General features: G+C 42.9%; 1 protein-coding gene across 1 annotated transcript; it reads right to left on the bottom strand.

The window, feature by feature from the left end:
* Nucleotides 1-7,804: 7,804 nt before the first annotated feature.
* LOC133424233 (zinc finger protein 14-like) lies at nucleotides 7,805-17,333 on the bottom strand. Its single transcript, XM_061714721.1, has 7 exons — nucleotides 17,182-17,333; nucleotides 13,465-13,667; nucleotides 13,188-13,289; nucleotides 13,002-13,097; nucleotides 12,786-12,896; nucleotides 12,371-12,494; nucleotides 7,805-10,984 (listed from the first exon to the last, which is right to left on the bottom strand). The coding sequence occupies exons 1-7, from the start codon at nucleotides 17,207-17,209 to the stop codon at nucleotides 8,394-8,396; spliced, it is 3,255 nt and encodes a 1,084-aa protein (XP_061570705.1). The 5' UTR covers nucleotides 17,210-17,333; the 3' UTR covers nucleotides 7,805-8,393.
* Nucleotides 17,334-17,806: the final 473 nt, after the last annotated feature.

The raw sequence follows: 17,806 nt of genomic DNA, 5'->3' as shown, positions 1-17,806 counted from the left end.
AGAAAACAAAACACAACACCTTACGCAAAGCATGTTCATACTCCATCACAGATTTTCCTGTTATCACTGAAGCTGTGGTCTGGCAGTGCCGGTGATGGGCCTGTGCAGTACATCTGCTGATGCAGTGGTGGGAAGAAGAGGAGGAAGGGGAGGGTAAGGAGGGGGCTGACCTTCCCTTGCTCTGCGTCTATAATGCCCAGTTCTCTGAAATGCGTCTGTGCCAAGTTTCTCTCACTCTCTCTCCCTCAGTCCTTCTCTTTTCTCTTTGATTGCAAGACTTTTTGAACCCCCTCACCGCCACCCCCTCACCAGAGATGTCCACCTCAGTGAACTCATTGACCACTGAAAGGCTTGTTTTCACTTCTTTCTGGAGAGGGAAGGAGACACCATTTGCTGCAAAAAGTATCCATCTTTGCAAGTGATCTTGTTCGGTGGTGTATCTAAAATAATAACACATTGTTTTTGAGGAACTGCTTAAAGGTTATACAGCTAGGACTGTTTGTATTTCCATGTTTTAAATGATTTTAGGGGGATTTATGCATAATAGATAAGAGATCTGTTTTATCCGGCGTTGTTTAAAAGGCTCACAGAGAACACGATTCGCAGTTCCAAAAAGAGTTTTATCACCTCATTTGAAACAGCTTTGACATGTTAACACAAAGCAGCACTAAAAGACTTGTAATCTTTTGCAGAGTTAACGGCTTCCCATGTCGGATTCTCTTGCCAAACAAACGTCCAAGTCGGAGGCATACACCCAGGATGCAGACAGCAGTGCAGAATGCAAATTAATGAATGAAAGCAAAAGAACGGAGGATGAAAAATGGGAACGCTCTTGCTTTCGTAAAAACCTGTGTGAACTCTGCAGCGGCAAGTCAGGACGGAGGGCTGAGTGTGGGGAGCGCAGGGCTGGTACCCAAGATGGGAGGGAAAGTGTGAGGCTGGGGATATACAGTATCTGGACACACACACACACACACACACAGGCACAGGCACACACACAAACAGGTTCATTTGAGGACACACACACATGCAAGCACATGCACTTACAGTACACACACTTGATTAGGAGAGCAATCCTTCCCTACTCCGCTGATTAGTCTGAGGGTTTTTCCAACTCAGTGGTTTCTCTGTTATATTTCCTCCTTTATTCATTGACTAAAACTTAAAAAAGCTCTGCAAAAACAATGAAAGTAGGGTATCAGTTGCAAGTGATTGTAGGGGTAATTTCAGTTTTTTTTTTCCCCTTTTTTCTTTTTTAATGTGTGTATTACTTTCCCTAGCTTGGTGGTTAAACAGGATGTGGTGTGCAAGTTTGTGTGGCACCGCTGTGTTATCGAAGACCTCTGCTGCGCCATACGCTGTTCATATGGAAGAAATAAAGGTGCGTCATGGAGCGAGAGCAAAAAAAAAAAAAAAAAACTAAAAAAAAAAAACTGGGGCGCTTGTTTTGATACGCTATGTTTCCGTAGTAACATGCAGGGGTCAAAGGATTTTGGCAAAAAAGGCCAGGAAATTCTGTGGTGCCTGTTGATAATCAAAGCCTACTTTTCAAAAATACCTCTGGGACAGTTTAACTGTTTATGGCAGGATTTTCAACAAGCTAAACTTTGAAGCTGTACCACCCCATTTACGGGTAATGAAAACAAAATCAGGGTGGACTGGAGCTAATAAGATTGTGGCCTGTTTTGTGTAGTTGAACATACATCACACAGGTCATAAAAAAAAAGAACAAAAAAAGTTAGTATAAACTTCCAGCTTCTACTCACAAAAGCTACATAATCAATATTTTATATCATGCATAACCGTGAATCAAACCAGACAATAGTTGTTTACAGTCAACTGTCAAGCAAATTTGAAGCAAACTTTTGAACTGTTACTTCATAGAAAATGTGCATCAGGCTTGTTCTTAGTCATGAGTTTGGAAGGAATGGCGAGTATTGACGTGAGCGGGGGTCGGCTGGCTCGCGCACGGTTTCCACAAACAACGTAGTCGTCGCAAACGTGGAGGAAGAAGATGTGTCATGGTGGTCGCGACGCATTCCTGCCAATGCGCCATTTCTTTCCACGTCAAGTCGGTTCCATCGTCTCCTGCACTTTCTCTGTTATCTCATTGATATATTTATGAAATTTAAAACATTTACAATGTTATCATCACTTATAAGAATCAGAATCAGCTTTAATGGCGTCTTATATGCCTAATAAGTTGATAAGCTACAATAAAACGATAACTCGTTTGTGGCCAAAGTTAATACTTTCTCGTCTCTCCCAGTTAGCGTTAGCAGGAAGCAGCTATTACAAAATAACGGGGTTTACTACCAGGGGCTCGCACAGCGGTGCCGTGGCAACCCCATGTGACATAAGAAGGTCACGTGACCTCCTAAATTCAATTGCAATGTCGTCCCACAATCAACTTTCAAGTCTGTTTATACGTCTGCAACCACAAGTCATAATTGCCAGTGGGATCCGGGGCCGAGCGGGACAGACGGCTCGTGTGAACGGTGCTGCGCGCATTCTTGTGGGGTTCGCTTTATATCAGTAGCAAAGTCTGAAGCTCCGTCTGTGACTACTGCGGTGAAATTAGTTTTATTTTGCGTATTCGGCAGAACTTTAACTACTTATCCGCCACGGTCTCGTTTAGGGACCGTCAACAAACTACCGACTGCTGAAACGTTGCAGATGTTGCTTGACGGCCTCCAGAAGATCGGACCAAGTCCCTCTGGACCAAGCCCGGTTCCGGCAGTAAAGGAGTCAAAATAAAAGACAATCATTTGTCTTGTGTTTGAGGACTCTTTTGAATTAAAAAAAAAAAAAAATTATATGAGGAAAAAATGGTATTGATTTTCTATGGTTTTTATAACCGTGTGACCTTGACTTTTGAAATCTAGACTCAAATAGAATAATAAAACATACCTCTTTATTTTGCATTTGAATACTTTTCATTCATTTTTATAGTAAAAGTGCTGACATTGATTTTCTTTGGCTTTTTTCAATATTTTATAGGAATTCTGAGAGCTTTTTTGTTTTCTTTAATGCCAGAAGACAGACGAGGAGGAGTTGGATCAGAACGCAGCGTTTGAGACGAGAAGCAGAATCACAAAGTGTCATTAACCCTTTCATGCTTGAAGTTATATAAATAAAGGGAAAAGGCAGGGGAACTGACTCACATTATTTTAAAACTGTTAAAACATGAAATGTAAATAAATGGTGAAGATGAGTAATTTCATAAAATAATTCTCTCAAGCCTTGGAGTGAACTCCTTTCCTGTGCCAGAAGACCCCGACTCTCCATCCTGAACTAACTGCAGGCACGGCCACAGAGAGTCTAGACAGCACTGTTCTTCCTTTAATGAAAGATTGTGTGTCTGCCAACCTGGTCAGATCCATGGTTGCACGATATATTTCAAAAATGTAGCGTTAGCATAATTATAACATTGCAAAACAAAACAATAAAAAAAAAAGATTGTTTTCTGAATGCCATGCATCCCGACTCTAAATGCCAGTACCAAACTTGGCCAGTCAGAGGGAGTGTTTCTAGCAACTGCAGATGCTATTTACTGCAGAACATAATGCCACACACTGAATTACTGGTTTATATATCGTTATATTAATTTTCCTGACTGTGTGGAGCCGCAGTCATGCAGGTCTTTATTTTCATTCTAAGGGGGTCGTTCAGACACGACACAGATGCCTTCAGTTGGAGCCACATTAATCGAAAGCAGCACATACCTCAAAGGAACTTCAGAAAAACAAAAACAACTAAAAAAGAACATTCTGACTCGACGAGTATACACTCGGGGGGTGTTGTGCGATATCTGGAAGTTAGGAACTGGCAGCGGGACTTTTGTGTTCTGGTTGAGGGATGGAGCCTCTGTGGATTTGGCTTCTCTTCCCCAGAATGTGATCCGGGGAGCTTGGAAGCTGGGTCAACAGCTCTGGCTCTTTGACATCTTCTTTGAACCCGTCTTGAGCAGTTTGAGTGGTTGGCTGAGACCAAAACAAAAAGTACATGTTTGACTTGCGTTCACCAAGTCGATACAGAGATAACTCTTGACGACTGGAAACGATACAGCTGTATGCTCGAAGTCTAAATAAACATCTGCACCAACTGCTGTATTTACTGCTTGTTGTGTACCGAGAAAAATCTGTTTAACTACCATGCTGGAGGGAGAGTTTTTGAGAATTACAAGAAAGATGGATCGGTGTTCTCTTCACCAACTCGTGATGAAATATGTGATCACTATCGAGGTGCCGAACGTGCTTGCAGAACCTAAATGGTGGCCCATTTTGCCGTATGGATCCATTCATATTGCCGGGATCGAATGGAATTGAAGGGTTAAGACTAGACTGAGGTTTGTATTAGACTTAAACTGAAGCGACTGGTTGCTTAAAGTTGTTTAGAATAATTTGCCTATGTTCAGATTGAAGACCGACATGGTGATGTCAGTCATAGCTGGACCAGATTCCTGTTGATGGTACCAACATTTGTATATCACGCCCGACTGGAGCCACTAGTGGGCTGAAAAATGGTGCCCCATATGGGATTGTCCATGGGCTCTATTGTTTTCAGTGTCTCAAGTACACGGATGGTGACTAGGCATGGTCCCACATTCGCTGTCTTATCTTGGTCCCCCCCATAATGGACTATTTCCATGGGTCACAATATGGAACCAGCTAGGGCTGTGCGATTAATCGATTTTAAATCTAAATCGGATTTATTAATCAAAATCGATGTTAAAAAAGGAAAATCGATTTTCCTTTTTTGCAGCTGGCTGCATTACAGACAGAGCTCGTCTAGTCATCTTTGTTTGGTCAAGAAAATTGTAAATGTTGTCACTTTACTAAACTCAAGGAGGATTCTTGAAAGTATCTTTCAATTGCACTTCATTCCCAATAGGGACATTTGTTTGCTATTTTTCTTTAAAAATTAAGATAAAATATTTGAAACAATTTATTCCATTGTCTTTTGTAGTTTTACCAAAAAAATCGAAATCGAAAATCGGGTTTTTAGAGAAAAAAATCTGGATTTTATTTTTGTCCAAAATCGCCCAGCCCTAGAACCAGCCAACAATCCCATACAGGGCCCCATTTTACAGTTTATTAATATCTTAGGTAGTCTCAACGTCAATATACTGGCTGAATAGTGGCTAAGGCGAGAGAAATAAGGTCATGAACTGCCTGAGGATTTTTATTTTATCCACTTCTTGCCTTCATGTGAAGATATGGTTCAGTCTGGACTTTAAAGTTTCACCAGGAAAGCCCTGCAAAGTGAGATGTTTGACACTTGGAGGAACCTGCGACCCGAGAACACAGCTTTGTTGTTAGCGTGCACGGCTGATAAAATCTCTCCTGGCCCGTGAGCGCTACAAACGTTTATGAACCGGGCCAAACGTGGCACACTGTAAAAGCCAGATATGGCCCATGGTTCATAATTGTTGGAAAGGCCATGTTGTGCCACGTCTGGCCAATCAGATTGGCCCAGATAGGTCAAAGGAAACCACAGACACGGGCCACGTTTGGTCTAAAATTTCTTTGCCTACAGTGAAACAGGTGAAAACATCCAGTAAATTGGAAATAACCCTCCTTTGACATGTCAAAATCAAGGTTGCCATCCTAAAGCATCTGAAGAGGCCGTATAACAGCAGGTGCAGCGAGGGGACACAGATCGGTCCTTCTTCCAGGAGTGTAGGCATCACTTTGTCTCCCTCGTGCCTGTCGTAGCACGCCGGCATTCCCATCTATTACAGAACTCAGGAATGTTCCACTGACTCAGAACCTAAAACACAAAACACTGATGTGTACAATAGCATGTACAGTAATCACAGCCGCGATGCAGACCCAACACAATGCACTCGCTCAGGTTTCAGTGAACTGCAGCGAGCTGTCAGCGCCGTCCACCTTTGCTAGAAATGTGCTGGCTCATGATTCATTCAGGGCTGGCCGAGGGCCCGCGGAAGATGCCTGAAAGCACGCAGGGAAGAGCACTGTCCGTACTGTTTACCTATCCCACGTAGATGAGAGGCGGAGCGGGGTAAGGACTGCTGCTTCCTGGCTCTCTCCTGCTGGCTGGAGAGTGGGTGCGGCGCTCCTCTCTGCTCACCACCTGGCACCGGGGAGGCTATGTCTAGGAAAGAGACCTCTGCCAGGCCTCAATTACGGGGAGAATAATCCAGGACACACTGAAGCAATTATAGCCCCATATAAATCAATATGCTTTGGGTTAAAAAGTGATCTGCTCCCAACACTCTGGAGAGACTCTGACTCAGTTGGCCTTTGATTTTTCTCGGAGATGAGAGCCGTTTCTCTTCGAATTCGGGGATGATGCGGCTGCTGGGGATTCAACTGTCACTCAGACTGCGTCAACAGTCAGGTGGAGAACACTGAGGAGCAGCACGGGATGAATATTGACCTCCATCGGCTGGGCCTGTGTCAACATCAGTTGTGAAATGTATGTTGCATAAAAGGGGAAAGTTGCACAAATCAACTTGCTTCTCTGCAATAAAAAGCCTGGAAACTAAAGTTTTGGGGTCCAACTCCTTCAGCTTTTGTTGGGGATTAATATACAGGTGTTAATGAAAGGAGAAACGCATCAGGAGGCTTGTGGAGTCAAGAAATGGTCCAACTCCTGCAGCTCGCAGCACCGACGTCTATTACTGCAACTGTGCTGCCATCTACTGGCTGAAGGGAGTTACTGCAGGTGAGTTCACTAGCAGAGGGTTTAACATCTACACGTAGTGTAGATTGTTAATCTACTGTAGATTAACAATCTACAATCACTCTGATTGTTCCATATCTGACCTACTGTGTTGAAGTTTGGGGAAATGCCTGTAAAACATATATTCAATCAATTTTCATTCTGCAAAAAAGAGCCATACGGATAATTAGTAGAAAACGATAGGGAGATCCAACAAATCCATTATTCCTTCAGTTAAATTTGTTGAAATTTCATGAACTAGTAGACCATAGTATTCTGCAAATTATGTTTAAAGCTCATAAAAAAACTTTACCAATCAACATTCAGAAAAGATTTGAAAAAAGAAAAAGCAAGTATAACTTAAAAGGAACAGAGATTTTTATAAAACCAAGATGCAGGACAAAATTGATGGACCGTTGTGTTTCTGTGAAAGGAATCAATTTATGGAACAATCTGAATAAAGAAAACAAAGAATCCAAATCAAACATTACATTCAAAAGAACAATTGTATGTTAAGGAAATATAACGAAAAATGTTGAGTTTGATTGACATACCCATAGGCGGTGGTAATTTTATTTAATGTTATTTTAATTTTATTTTAGTTGTTTTTATTCACTTAGTTTTTTTTTTATTATTATTTTTAATTTATGTTATTTGTGAAAGGGGCAGATCAGATAAGATTCTTCTTCTTTCTGCTCCCTTTTCATTCATAAGTTAGGAACATTTGTATTTGTGTTTGTATTAAATTGTTTTGTTTTTTGAATGAAATAAAGAATAAAATGAAATGAAATGAATAGTGAAACACGCACTAAGACACATTCCCAAATATCAGTTAATTCAGTTCAGTTTGTTTCACAAAAGGTGATGTCGAGGATTTCCAAAAACTATTTTGGACTTTTAAACTCAAGCAGGAGCAGTTTTCCTCTTGAACTGGATAAACCTGAGAACAGTTTCTGGGTTTTTTCTTCTTAATGGTAGATCGAGTCACAAATGAGATCAGAGCTGAAGCTTTAAACCGCCTTTCTTCTATTCAGACACTTCTAGTGTGTAATATTGTGCTCTGTAAATGTTGAAATCCGCTGATCATTAACTTGATGAAACATTTCAAAATCCCCTCTTGATACGTTTTCTTTATTTGTTAATTAACTAAAAAAATATAAATAAAAAGTAAATTTTTCTGGTAATTGTAGTTTTGTTTACATCTTATATAGCTCATGAATGTTATACAGACATTGATAATTAAAAAATAGAATTGAATGATGGAAAGATTTGTCAGGGTTTCAAAAATAAAAATAAAGCATCTGAATAAAATGAAAAAAATAAAATCACATGGTCTTTGACACAGAAACAACATTCGTACTCAGTGAGGTTCCAACATTCAGACGTTGGCACATCAGCTTTGCAGGACGGAGTCTAAACATAACAAAAACAACGTGTCTCACTGAAGAAGTTTGGCACTGAATAATCTGATATAAATTCACATCTTGCACGATGTAAAATAAAGACAACAAATCAACATTAAGGTTTAATTTATTTGAAAAAGCTGCATCAGCAGATATTATTCATTGGCTTCAAACATCTCATGTGTCTTTTTGATCATTCATTTGGAATCAGCACAGTGATGCAAAAGCAAAAAAAAAGACACCAGCTAAACAAAACCAAGTAGAGAAATGAAGAACTTGGCTGGAAAAAACAAAAAAAAACTACTGAAACTCGATTCTGACGACGTCGACGACGTCCCTAAACGATGATTCCAGCTTCACCTCGTGGGTGATCGAGTGTTCCCACAGGGATTTCTTCTCGAGGAATGCCACGCCGCACTCCTCACACGCATAGTTCTTCTGCTTGCCGGCGTGCGTCCGCCGGTGTTTCTTCATGTGGTTGGACAGCCGGAAGCCTTTATCGCAGACGTCGCACTTGAAGGGCTTTTCCCCCGTGTGGATGCGCATGTGGGACTTGAGGTACCCCGACTGGATGAAGGCCTTGCTGCACACCTCGCACTTGTACGGCCGCTCGCCCGTGTGGTAGCGGGTGTGCAGGCGCAGCTCGTTGGCCGTGAGGAAGGTCTTGCCGCACACCGTGCACTGGTGCGGCCGCTCGCCCGTGTGGATCAGCTCGTGCCTCTTCAGCGACGTCTCCTTCATGAACTGCTTCCCGCACGTGTTGCACGGGTAGCGCACGCCGATGTGCACCTGCTCCACGTGGTTGGTGAGCTGCAGCTTGGTGCGGTAGGCCAGCTGGCACTGCGTGCAGGCCCAGGGCTTCTCCTCCGAGTGCGTGCCCATGTGCACGGTGAGCTCCGAGGCCGAGCGGTAGCACTTCCCGCACTGCCAGCAGAGGAAGGGCTTCTCGCCCGTGTGCTTCCGCTGGTGCACCGTCAGGCAGTTGGAGGAGCGGAACTTCTCGGGACACTGGTCGCAGACGTACGGGAACTCCCCCTTGTGAATCCTCTGGTGGATGGCCAGGTAGGACAGCTGCACGAAGGTTTTGTCGCACTGGCAGCAGGGGAAGGGTCCCGTGAAGCTGTGCTGCTTGTCGTAGTGCTCCCTCAGCCGCCTCAGCAGGGTGAAGGACTTGTCGCACATGGTGCACTGCATGGGCCTGTGCATGAGCTTGTGTCTCTCGAACGCCGGCTCGTTGGCCAGGATCTTCCCGCACTCCTTGCAGTAGAGCGGGTCGTGGATCCGCTGGTGCACCTTGAGCATCGTCATGCTCTTGAACTCCTTCCCGCAGTCGTCGCACTTCATCACGTCCTTCAGCTCCACCCGGCACACGCTCTCCTGGTGCTCCTTCAGCGCCGCCGGGTACTCGAAGTGCTTGCCGCAGTTGGAGCACCACACGGGGATCTTGGACTGCCGCGGGTCGGCGCTGACGCCGTGCTCGGACCGCGGGCCTTTCTTCCACACGAAGTGCGTGCTCTTCTTGTGGCAGATGGCGTAGATCTGGTGTCTCTTGAGGCCGTGCATGTGTTTGAAGTGCTTGTTGCAGTGGATGCAGTGGTACGGCCGGTCGTCCGTGTGGCACTGGACGTGTCTGTTCAGCGTCTTGATGCTGTCGAAGCTCCTGGAGCAGACGGGACACCTTTTTAGGCTTTTCTTGCAGACGTGTAGAACCTCGGGCGTCTCCGCCGGCGTCTCCGGGTCCTTGGTCTCCGCGCCGTCGCCGTCGCCGTCACCGCAACTCTGGGAGTCGGCTTCGGCCAGGATCTGCTCCAGCGACTTGCTCTGCTCCTCCCTGATGCCCTCGTGTCCGTGGATGATCTGGTGCTTTTTCAACGTGTCTCTGTACTTGAAGCCCTTCTCGCACGTGATGCATATGAAGGGCCGCTCCTCGGAGTGAGACCTCAGATGCTTGGCCATGTCGGCGGTGCACGGAAGGATCCGGCTGCAGATGGGGCACATCTTACCGTCCGCCGTCTCCACGGCCGGCGGCTGCACGGTCAGACACGCCGCCTCTTTCCTCCGGGGTTTCCTCTGCTCCCGGCTCTTGCAGATCTCCTTCTCGTGTCTCTTTAAGACGTACGGATTCTTGAATTTCTTTTCGCAGAAGGAACACATGTAGGGCCGGTCCTCGGAGTGGGACTTCATGTGTCGCTCCATGTCCACGTCCCGAGCAAAGTACTTCCCGCACAGCGAGCAGGTTTTAGTTTCGAACATGTCCGACGTGCAGGGATCTCCGGGGAGTTCCTCCTTAAAGCCTTCGGGCATCTCTCCCCTCTCGTGTACGCGCATGCTGTGCCGGTTCATGTCGTAGTGGTCCCGGAATCGCTTGTCGCAGCTGCTGCACTTGTACTTGAGGTCCCGGTTGGCGTCGTGAATTTCCTGATGCCGCCTCATAGCTGCGGCTCGCAAGAAGCTCTTGTTGCACACGGGACACGTCTTGTTGTTTGCGTATTTTTTCCGTTGCCTCTTAGCCGCCGCAAAGTCATTTTTATCTCTCAGAGCGTTCCTCTTCAGCAGGAGTCTCCTGCTCTGCTTTAGCGGCTGGAAGGCGGCGGGTTTCAAGGGGTCGCCGTTGGTGTCTCCTCCTGCGTCTCCGTCCATTTCCTCCGCGTTCGCGTCGATCTCGTCCTCGTCCTCAGGCTCCACCAGAGCGGACGGCTGCTCTATCTGAATGTAGTCCAGCAGCGTCACGGTTTCACCCTCCACCTGCACAGTCATGCAGTCTTGGATCTGGTCCGCCGACGGCTGCAGGTGTATTTGGTCGGGGTGGATGACCACCTTCTCCAGCTGGGGGAGGGACAGCGAGGAGAGGATGCAGTTCCCGAAGGAGGATGGAATGGTCTGAGTTTCATCTGCGGGGAAATGGACAGCTCCATTAGCATCAACGACAACAGTATGTGACCTCTCTGTCACTCATCAGCCACATAGTAGGAACAGCACAATGACTAAGACTCTTGATTACAGCAGAGAGGTTCCTTCTGACCAGCACAGATCTGCTGACGCTGGAATTTGTGTAGTCTGAAGGTGGCGAGTTGCGGCTGACATGAGCATTTTGGGCAACGTTCTTACAAAGCTTTCAGCAGCGTTCAGCAAAATGGGATAAACTGAAAGGAACACAATCAAGGGAAATACTTTGTGAGTTATGAACACAAAAAAGACAGCAGCCAGGTTGAATCTGACGTCTCAGAGGAAGTGGACCAGGTGTTCGCTAAACTTTATACGACTGCTCACACTGAACTATTTTACTCTGTACTGGAGACCAATAAGAAATTTCTTGATGGTCACAGCAGGCAAAATCAAGTCGAGGGGTTTACAAACTTCCTGGCATGCCACCCTTTGAAGGAAGAGAAAACTAAGGGACACCTCAGGAGGTTAAAATGCTGCTTTAGCAACAATGACTACGTTTACATGCAGTCAAAATTCGGGTTATTGCTAATATTCCGGTTACTGAAACATTCGGAATATTCCGTTTACACAGTAATTAATCATTCGGGATATCTGGATCAAACCAGCGACGCGCGGAGAACATCATGGCGCAATTTCTGTCATTTCCGCTTCTTCTTCCTGTATACAAATTCAAAACAAATGCTGCTTTGCGCAACTTTTCGCTCACCTTTTAAATCTTGCTATCCCCATACTTTCTACCGTCTACAAATTGCCAAAATGTTCATATCCTTCATTACATTTATGAAGTGATTAGTCTCCTCCTCACTCCAAAAGTGTGGCGTGGTCTTGCGTTTCTCTGTGTTTATAATTACTTGGAATTACTCAAAAGACCAGGATTCCTTGCGAACAGAGCATGCGCAGAAAACAAATCCATGTTCCGTTTGATCGGGATATTCCGTTTGGCGTTTACATGACCGAATATTCGGGTTTTTTAAAACCGAATATGAGCAAATTCAGGTTATTCAAAGGGGTTATTGGTGTTTACATGGCTGTGCAAAACCGGGTTATTGCCAATATTCGGGTTTTAAAAGGGTTATTGACTGCATGTAAACACAGTCAATGTTTACATCGGGAATGGATCGTCTTTGACTTCCCCTAGAAATATAGTCTAGCAGTGAGAGGAATACTGTCTTGGAAGTAGCGACCGGGAAGTATGAGAAAAACCTGCCTATTGCCTCCAAAGTACACACGCCTCATAATCAACCAGTGAAGATTCATGACTGTAATGTTTAAAGTCTCATTCAGCGAACAGGACGTATGCTTGTGTTATAACACGTGTGAACGATACTCACCAGAAAAATCAAAATGCCCGAGTGTGGTGTGGTACTGAAGAACCGTTCGGAGGTGCTGGGGGTCAGGAACCGAGTGTGCACACTCCTCCAGGGCTGATGGGACCACGCTGAGCATCGATGCCGTCTAAACAGAAGATACGACGACATACTCTGAAGAAAAGACTGCGGAGCCAACTTAAATGCACTCCGATTTATAGGCATTCTAACACCTGCATTACACTTTTCTTGTCCACTTGAGACGCAGTCATTAAACAGTAAATACTCTTGACTTGTGATTGCAGAAGCAAATGTATTGCAGTGTTTTGTTGGCAGCGTGCCGAGTATGGTGGCTGAGGCTCTGTGTCTAGCAGACCAATACTTCTTATGGAAATCCCTCTCCAAGCAGCTAGAGGAGGTCACAGATTTATTGCAGTACCTGTTGAATGTCTGGTACTGGCAGAAGCTTCTCCAGCCTGGACAGAAAATCCAGCATTAGCACCTGCAGGGCGTTGTCATATTCTGGCCCGAAGTCTGTAGGGAAAACATCCTGGAAGAAAACGATCCAGGTTTACTCTTTAGCGTGCAAGTACCACGCAACAGCTCCTAGTAGACAGCTAGAAGAGTTTCAAACATAACATAGAAAATCAAAGACCTGGAAGAACTTCTCCTTCTCTTCAGGATCCTTTAACAACAACTGAACCTGATCCACAAAGTTGGACTCGGGAAACTCCACATCTGCAAAACACGGCTGCAAAAAATAAAGGAAAGCAGAGCTGTAATTTAAGCAGGAAGATTGAGAACACAAACACAAGCACATGTCAAGTTTTAAGCAGCTGACCTGTGCTGCCCATGTGGATACGAGCGTCTTGATCCAGTGCAGGTGCATCTCGATGGATTCTGTATCTGTCGTCTGCTCGGACCGACACAATTCAAGAACCACCTGCAAGAAAATAGTTTCTCTTCAGTGTAAATATAGCACACAGAGCTGCGTTTTCAGGCTCTGATTTGACAGTTAAACCATCCATCAGAACAGAAAACTGCTGCCGTTATTCTGCACACTGGAAACCTTTACTCGCCCCCGTTTCTCTATAAAATCTTCAAACGTGTTTGCTTACGCGTGCTCGGAGTCCCAGGAGGAGCTGCGCCTTTTGATCTGCATTCAGTAGTTCAGGCACAATCTCTGTGACTGTGCTGACAAAGTCCTCCACCATCCCGTATTCCTGCACATTCCCCCTCTGTACGATGTGCCACATGGCTGCAGACACCAGACGCAGGGGAGGTATGAAGAGGCGAAGAGACGGCAGCAGCAGAGATGGAACTGGAAAATATTTTACAGTGTTAAAACCTGCAGTTATCACTGCTCTTTTTAAAAGAGGAAAAACCAAACAACTCTTAATTAAACTGTTAACAGAGAATGCAATCACCTCTGGACATATATATAGATGTGAACACAGTGTACTGTAAATGCATCCGCCCAGACTGACTGTTTTTTTTTTCCTTATTTCAGAGGACATTTACCCACCCAAGTCTGTTTAAAAGCATACGTATTTATTTGTGCCATATATATGTTTTACAGAAAATATCATCAGTCCCTGCACACACAGACTTCTCTAGATTATTGACTCTTTTGATTATATTATGTACTGGAGAGGAGATCATCAGATACTCAAGGTCTTGGCAATTATACACCAAGAAACAATGTTTAAAAGTTGCATCACAATTTTTCAGAAATTGGCAAACCCTTGCCCCAATTTTAAGATAATGTGCATTTCTGTGATGCTCCTTTTTTCCCCCCAACCTAATCAAGCCAATGACCTGTTGCCAACCAATCTAGTTAGTTGTGAGATGTTCCTGCAGGTGCTTCTTCAGGTACTACCTTTCTTTTCTTCTTCTTGTTTTGTTTTGTTTTCCTCACCTGCAACTGAGTTGAAAAAGACTGCAATGATGAATGTCCTACATTTAAGATATGAAGACTGTCTCAGAAAATTAGAATATTGTGATAAAGTCCTTTATTTTCTGTAATGCAAAAATGTCATACATTCCTGATTTATTACAAATCAACTGAAATATTGCAAGCCTTTTATTATTTTAATATTGCTGATCATGGCTTACAGTTTAAGAAAACTCAAATATCCTATCTTAAAAAATTAGAATTTTCTGGGAATCTTAAAATGTAAGCCATAATCAGCAATATTAAAATAATAAAAGGCTTGCAATATTTCAGTTGATTTGTAATGAATCCAGAATGTATGACTTTTTTTTAAATTTAAATTGCATTACAGAAAATAAAGGACTTCATCACAATATTCAAATTTTCTGAGACAGTCCTGTATATATTTTTTTGTTAAAATAAAAGAATGATAAATTTGTTTCACTCCGATGTTTGACATCTTGTTATCTTCTGTCGAACGTGAATAAAACATGGGTAAATCCTATCAAAGCGTGTGTTATTAGAAGACAAGAGAGAGAATAAGTTATTCCCAAATCAGCTGTTGCTAATGACAACTGAGGTTGCCATGGTGAAATGAACTGGAGCATCTTATTTGACTCAGCCTGAAAATTAACTATTTCCGACAGAATAGCCGGTCAAGCACAGCGAAGAACTGGAAGGGGAAAAGTAATTAATCATACATACCAGTAAATTACAGTTTTAATACACTAATAAAAAGCTACTTCCGGCCACTGGGCATCAACTCCGCCCACGTGATCAATCATCAACACGTTTCCAAACAAACCTTGTTAAAAATAAGAGAATATAAAACGTTACCACAAACTGGTTTAAAAGTAAAACCATACCCATGAAAACCTTCGTGGCACTGAGATAAACCAGTTTGATCAGTATAAAGCTCGTTAAGGCTACAGACCGGCTGCGCTGTCACCTAACTGCCCTGTGGTGCGTTCACGGGTAGATAAGGGCGTCGTAATAACGAGTACAAGACACTCGTGTCCCAACAGAGAGCTGAATCAGGTTTATTTGGCCAAGTCAGGTCAAACAAGACAGGGAATTTGACTCTGGTTGTTTCGCTCACTGTACAGTAGATAGACAAATGACAGTTCTTATTAACATACATACAATTAAAAAAAAAAAAAAAAGTGAAAGGTGCAGCAGTAAGATAAGAGAGATAAGATTATCCTTTATTTCTCCCTCAATGCGGTAAACTCACTTTGTTTAGCAGCAGTATACTTAACACACACATGCAGGGGACGGGTAAAAAAAGTAAAAAGTAAAAAATATATATAATTACAAAATATAAACAGTATATACAGTACATTGCAATGGAAGTAGAGGTAATGTGAAAGAAAAAACAGTGCAAAAAAGCAGGTAAAATGTGTGTGAGGTAGACAGACAGATATTGCACATCTTGTTATTATTATTATTGCACGTGTTATTGTATTGTATGAGGGAGACATAGTTATTGAAAGGTGCATTGTTACAGCATATGATTGTGGCTATTATCAGAATCAGAAATAAGTGTATTGCCAAGTAAGTTTAACACACTCAAGGAATTTGTTGTGGATATTGGTGCAATACAAAAGAAAGAAAATGTACACCGTGTTGGTTTTACAGTAATGAATCTGTATGTGACCTGGGATGTGCGTTAATGTGACGCATAAGGTCAGAAGTGGGGTCTTTGCGTTAATAATAATAATAACTTTATTATTATTATTGCACAGTGATTGTGGCTAAATAAAGCTGCAGCAACTGTGACCACCAACTTATCTTAAAAGTAATAAAGCTATTTGGAATGACACCATTTTCTTTTACATCACATAAGAACCCAACTCTACAGGACTGTCTCAAAATATTAGAATATTGTGATAAAGTTCTTTATTTTCTGTAATGCAATTTAAAAAAAAAAAAAAAGTCATACATTCTGGATTCATTACAAATCAACTGAAATATTGCAAGCCTTTTATTATTTTAATATTGCTGATTATGTCTTACAGTTTAAGATTAAGATTCCCAGAATATTCAAATTTTTTGAGATAGGATATTTGAGTTTTCTTAAACTGTAAACCATGATCCATATTGATCCATGGATCCATTGATCCATCCATATTATACATTTATGTCTATATTGTTCATTTCTGTTTATACATTTTATCTGTCATCTGTCATCCTACGTCACTTTTTGTAAAGATTCATATCCGGCACTTTTTATTCCTCATATTGTACATTTCTGTTTATACATTTTACTTTATTCTATCTCTTATTTTATCTCCATATACTTGTTTGCTTTTATATTTTTTATTTTATTTTTACTGTATTGCACCAATCACCACAACAGATTCCTTGTGTGTGTTAACAAACTTGGCAATAAACCCTTTTCTGATTCTGATTCTGATGATCAGCAATATTAAAATAATAAAAGGCTTGCAATATTTCAGTTGATTTGTAATGAATCCAGAATGTATGACATTTTTGTTTTTGTAATTGCATTACAGAAAATCACAATATTCTAATTGTCTGAGACAGTCCTGTAGGCTGTTTTAGCAACTAACAATAACCAGCTTTAGGTGGGGCCCGTGAATGCAGCATATGCTGCAACAGTCTAGTAACCGCTGCAGTATTATTAACGAAAGCTTAATCCTAACAATTAAGTTATTAGAGTGATAATCGGCTGCAGGGACTGTCCCAACAGCCTGTCTCCACCATCACCAAACTCCTTCCTTGCACCAGCGCACACAGCAGCTCCGGGCGGTGTCACGTCGCACAAAGCAACGCCATCTCAGAGCGGGGTACGCCATGTTCTAAATCGGACGCACTCACTCCCAAAGAAACGCACATAACTCGTGACGGGTGACAGATCGTGGCGTTTTCTCTGTCTTACCGTTTTCATCATGGTGCGGGCTCTCCATATGTCTTTGGAAAAAAACTCAACTGCAGAGGTAAACCAACTGGGGGTCGTTGTGAGTTACGTCCGCCCGAGCCTGCGGTGCAAGCTGGCTGCGAGGAAAGGCGGCTCGATTTTTCCTTCCGGAGTGCGCATGCGCAAAAAGTAAATTTTATGTTTTCATTCAGTAGTTATCGTCTTGAAATACTGGTATGTTCACTGAGCTTTCCAGTGTGTGTATATGTATCCACTTAAAAAAGAAGGCCAAAGAGAATAAGAGTAGAGATAATAAGAGTATGAATAATTTGAAGAACTTCTGCTGTAGGAAAGAGCACAGCATCGTGTCTTCTTCTCCAGGCTCCCATGAGACTGCATTGAGTTATACCGCCACCTAGAGGACGATTCAAGAATCAGAATCAGGTTTATTTGGACAAGTCAGGTATTATAGATCCATGGGTCAAACAAGACAGGGAATTTGACTCCGGTTGTTTTCAATTTAAATCGCACACTGTACAGTAGTAGATAGACAAATGACAGCTCTTATTAACATACATACAATTTAAAAAAAAAAGTGAAAAGTGCAGCAGTAAGATAAGAGAGATAAGATAATCCTTTATTTCTC

This window comes from Cololabis saira, chromosome 23 (genome assembly GCF_033807715.1).
Source record: "Cololabis saira isolate AMF1-May2022 chromosome 23, fColSai1.1, whole genome shotgun sequence".
NCBI lineage: Eukaryota > Metazoa > Chordata > Actinopteri > Beloniformes > Belonidae > Cololabis > Cololabis saira.
The sequence above is the reverse complement of the archived record's forward strand: the minus strand, read 5'-3'. Positions and strand labels throughout refer to the sequence as shown.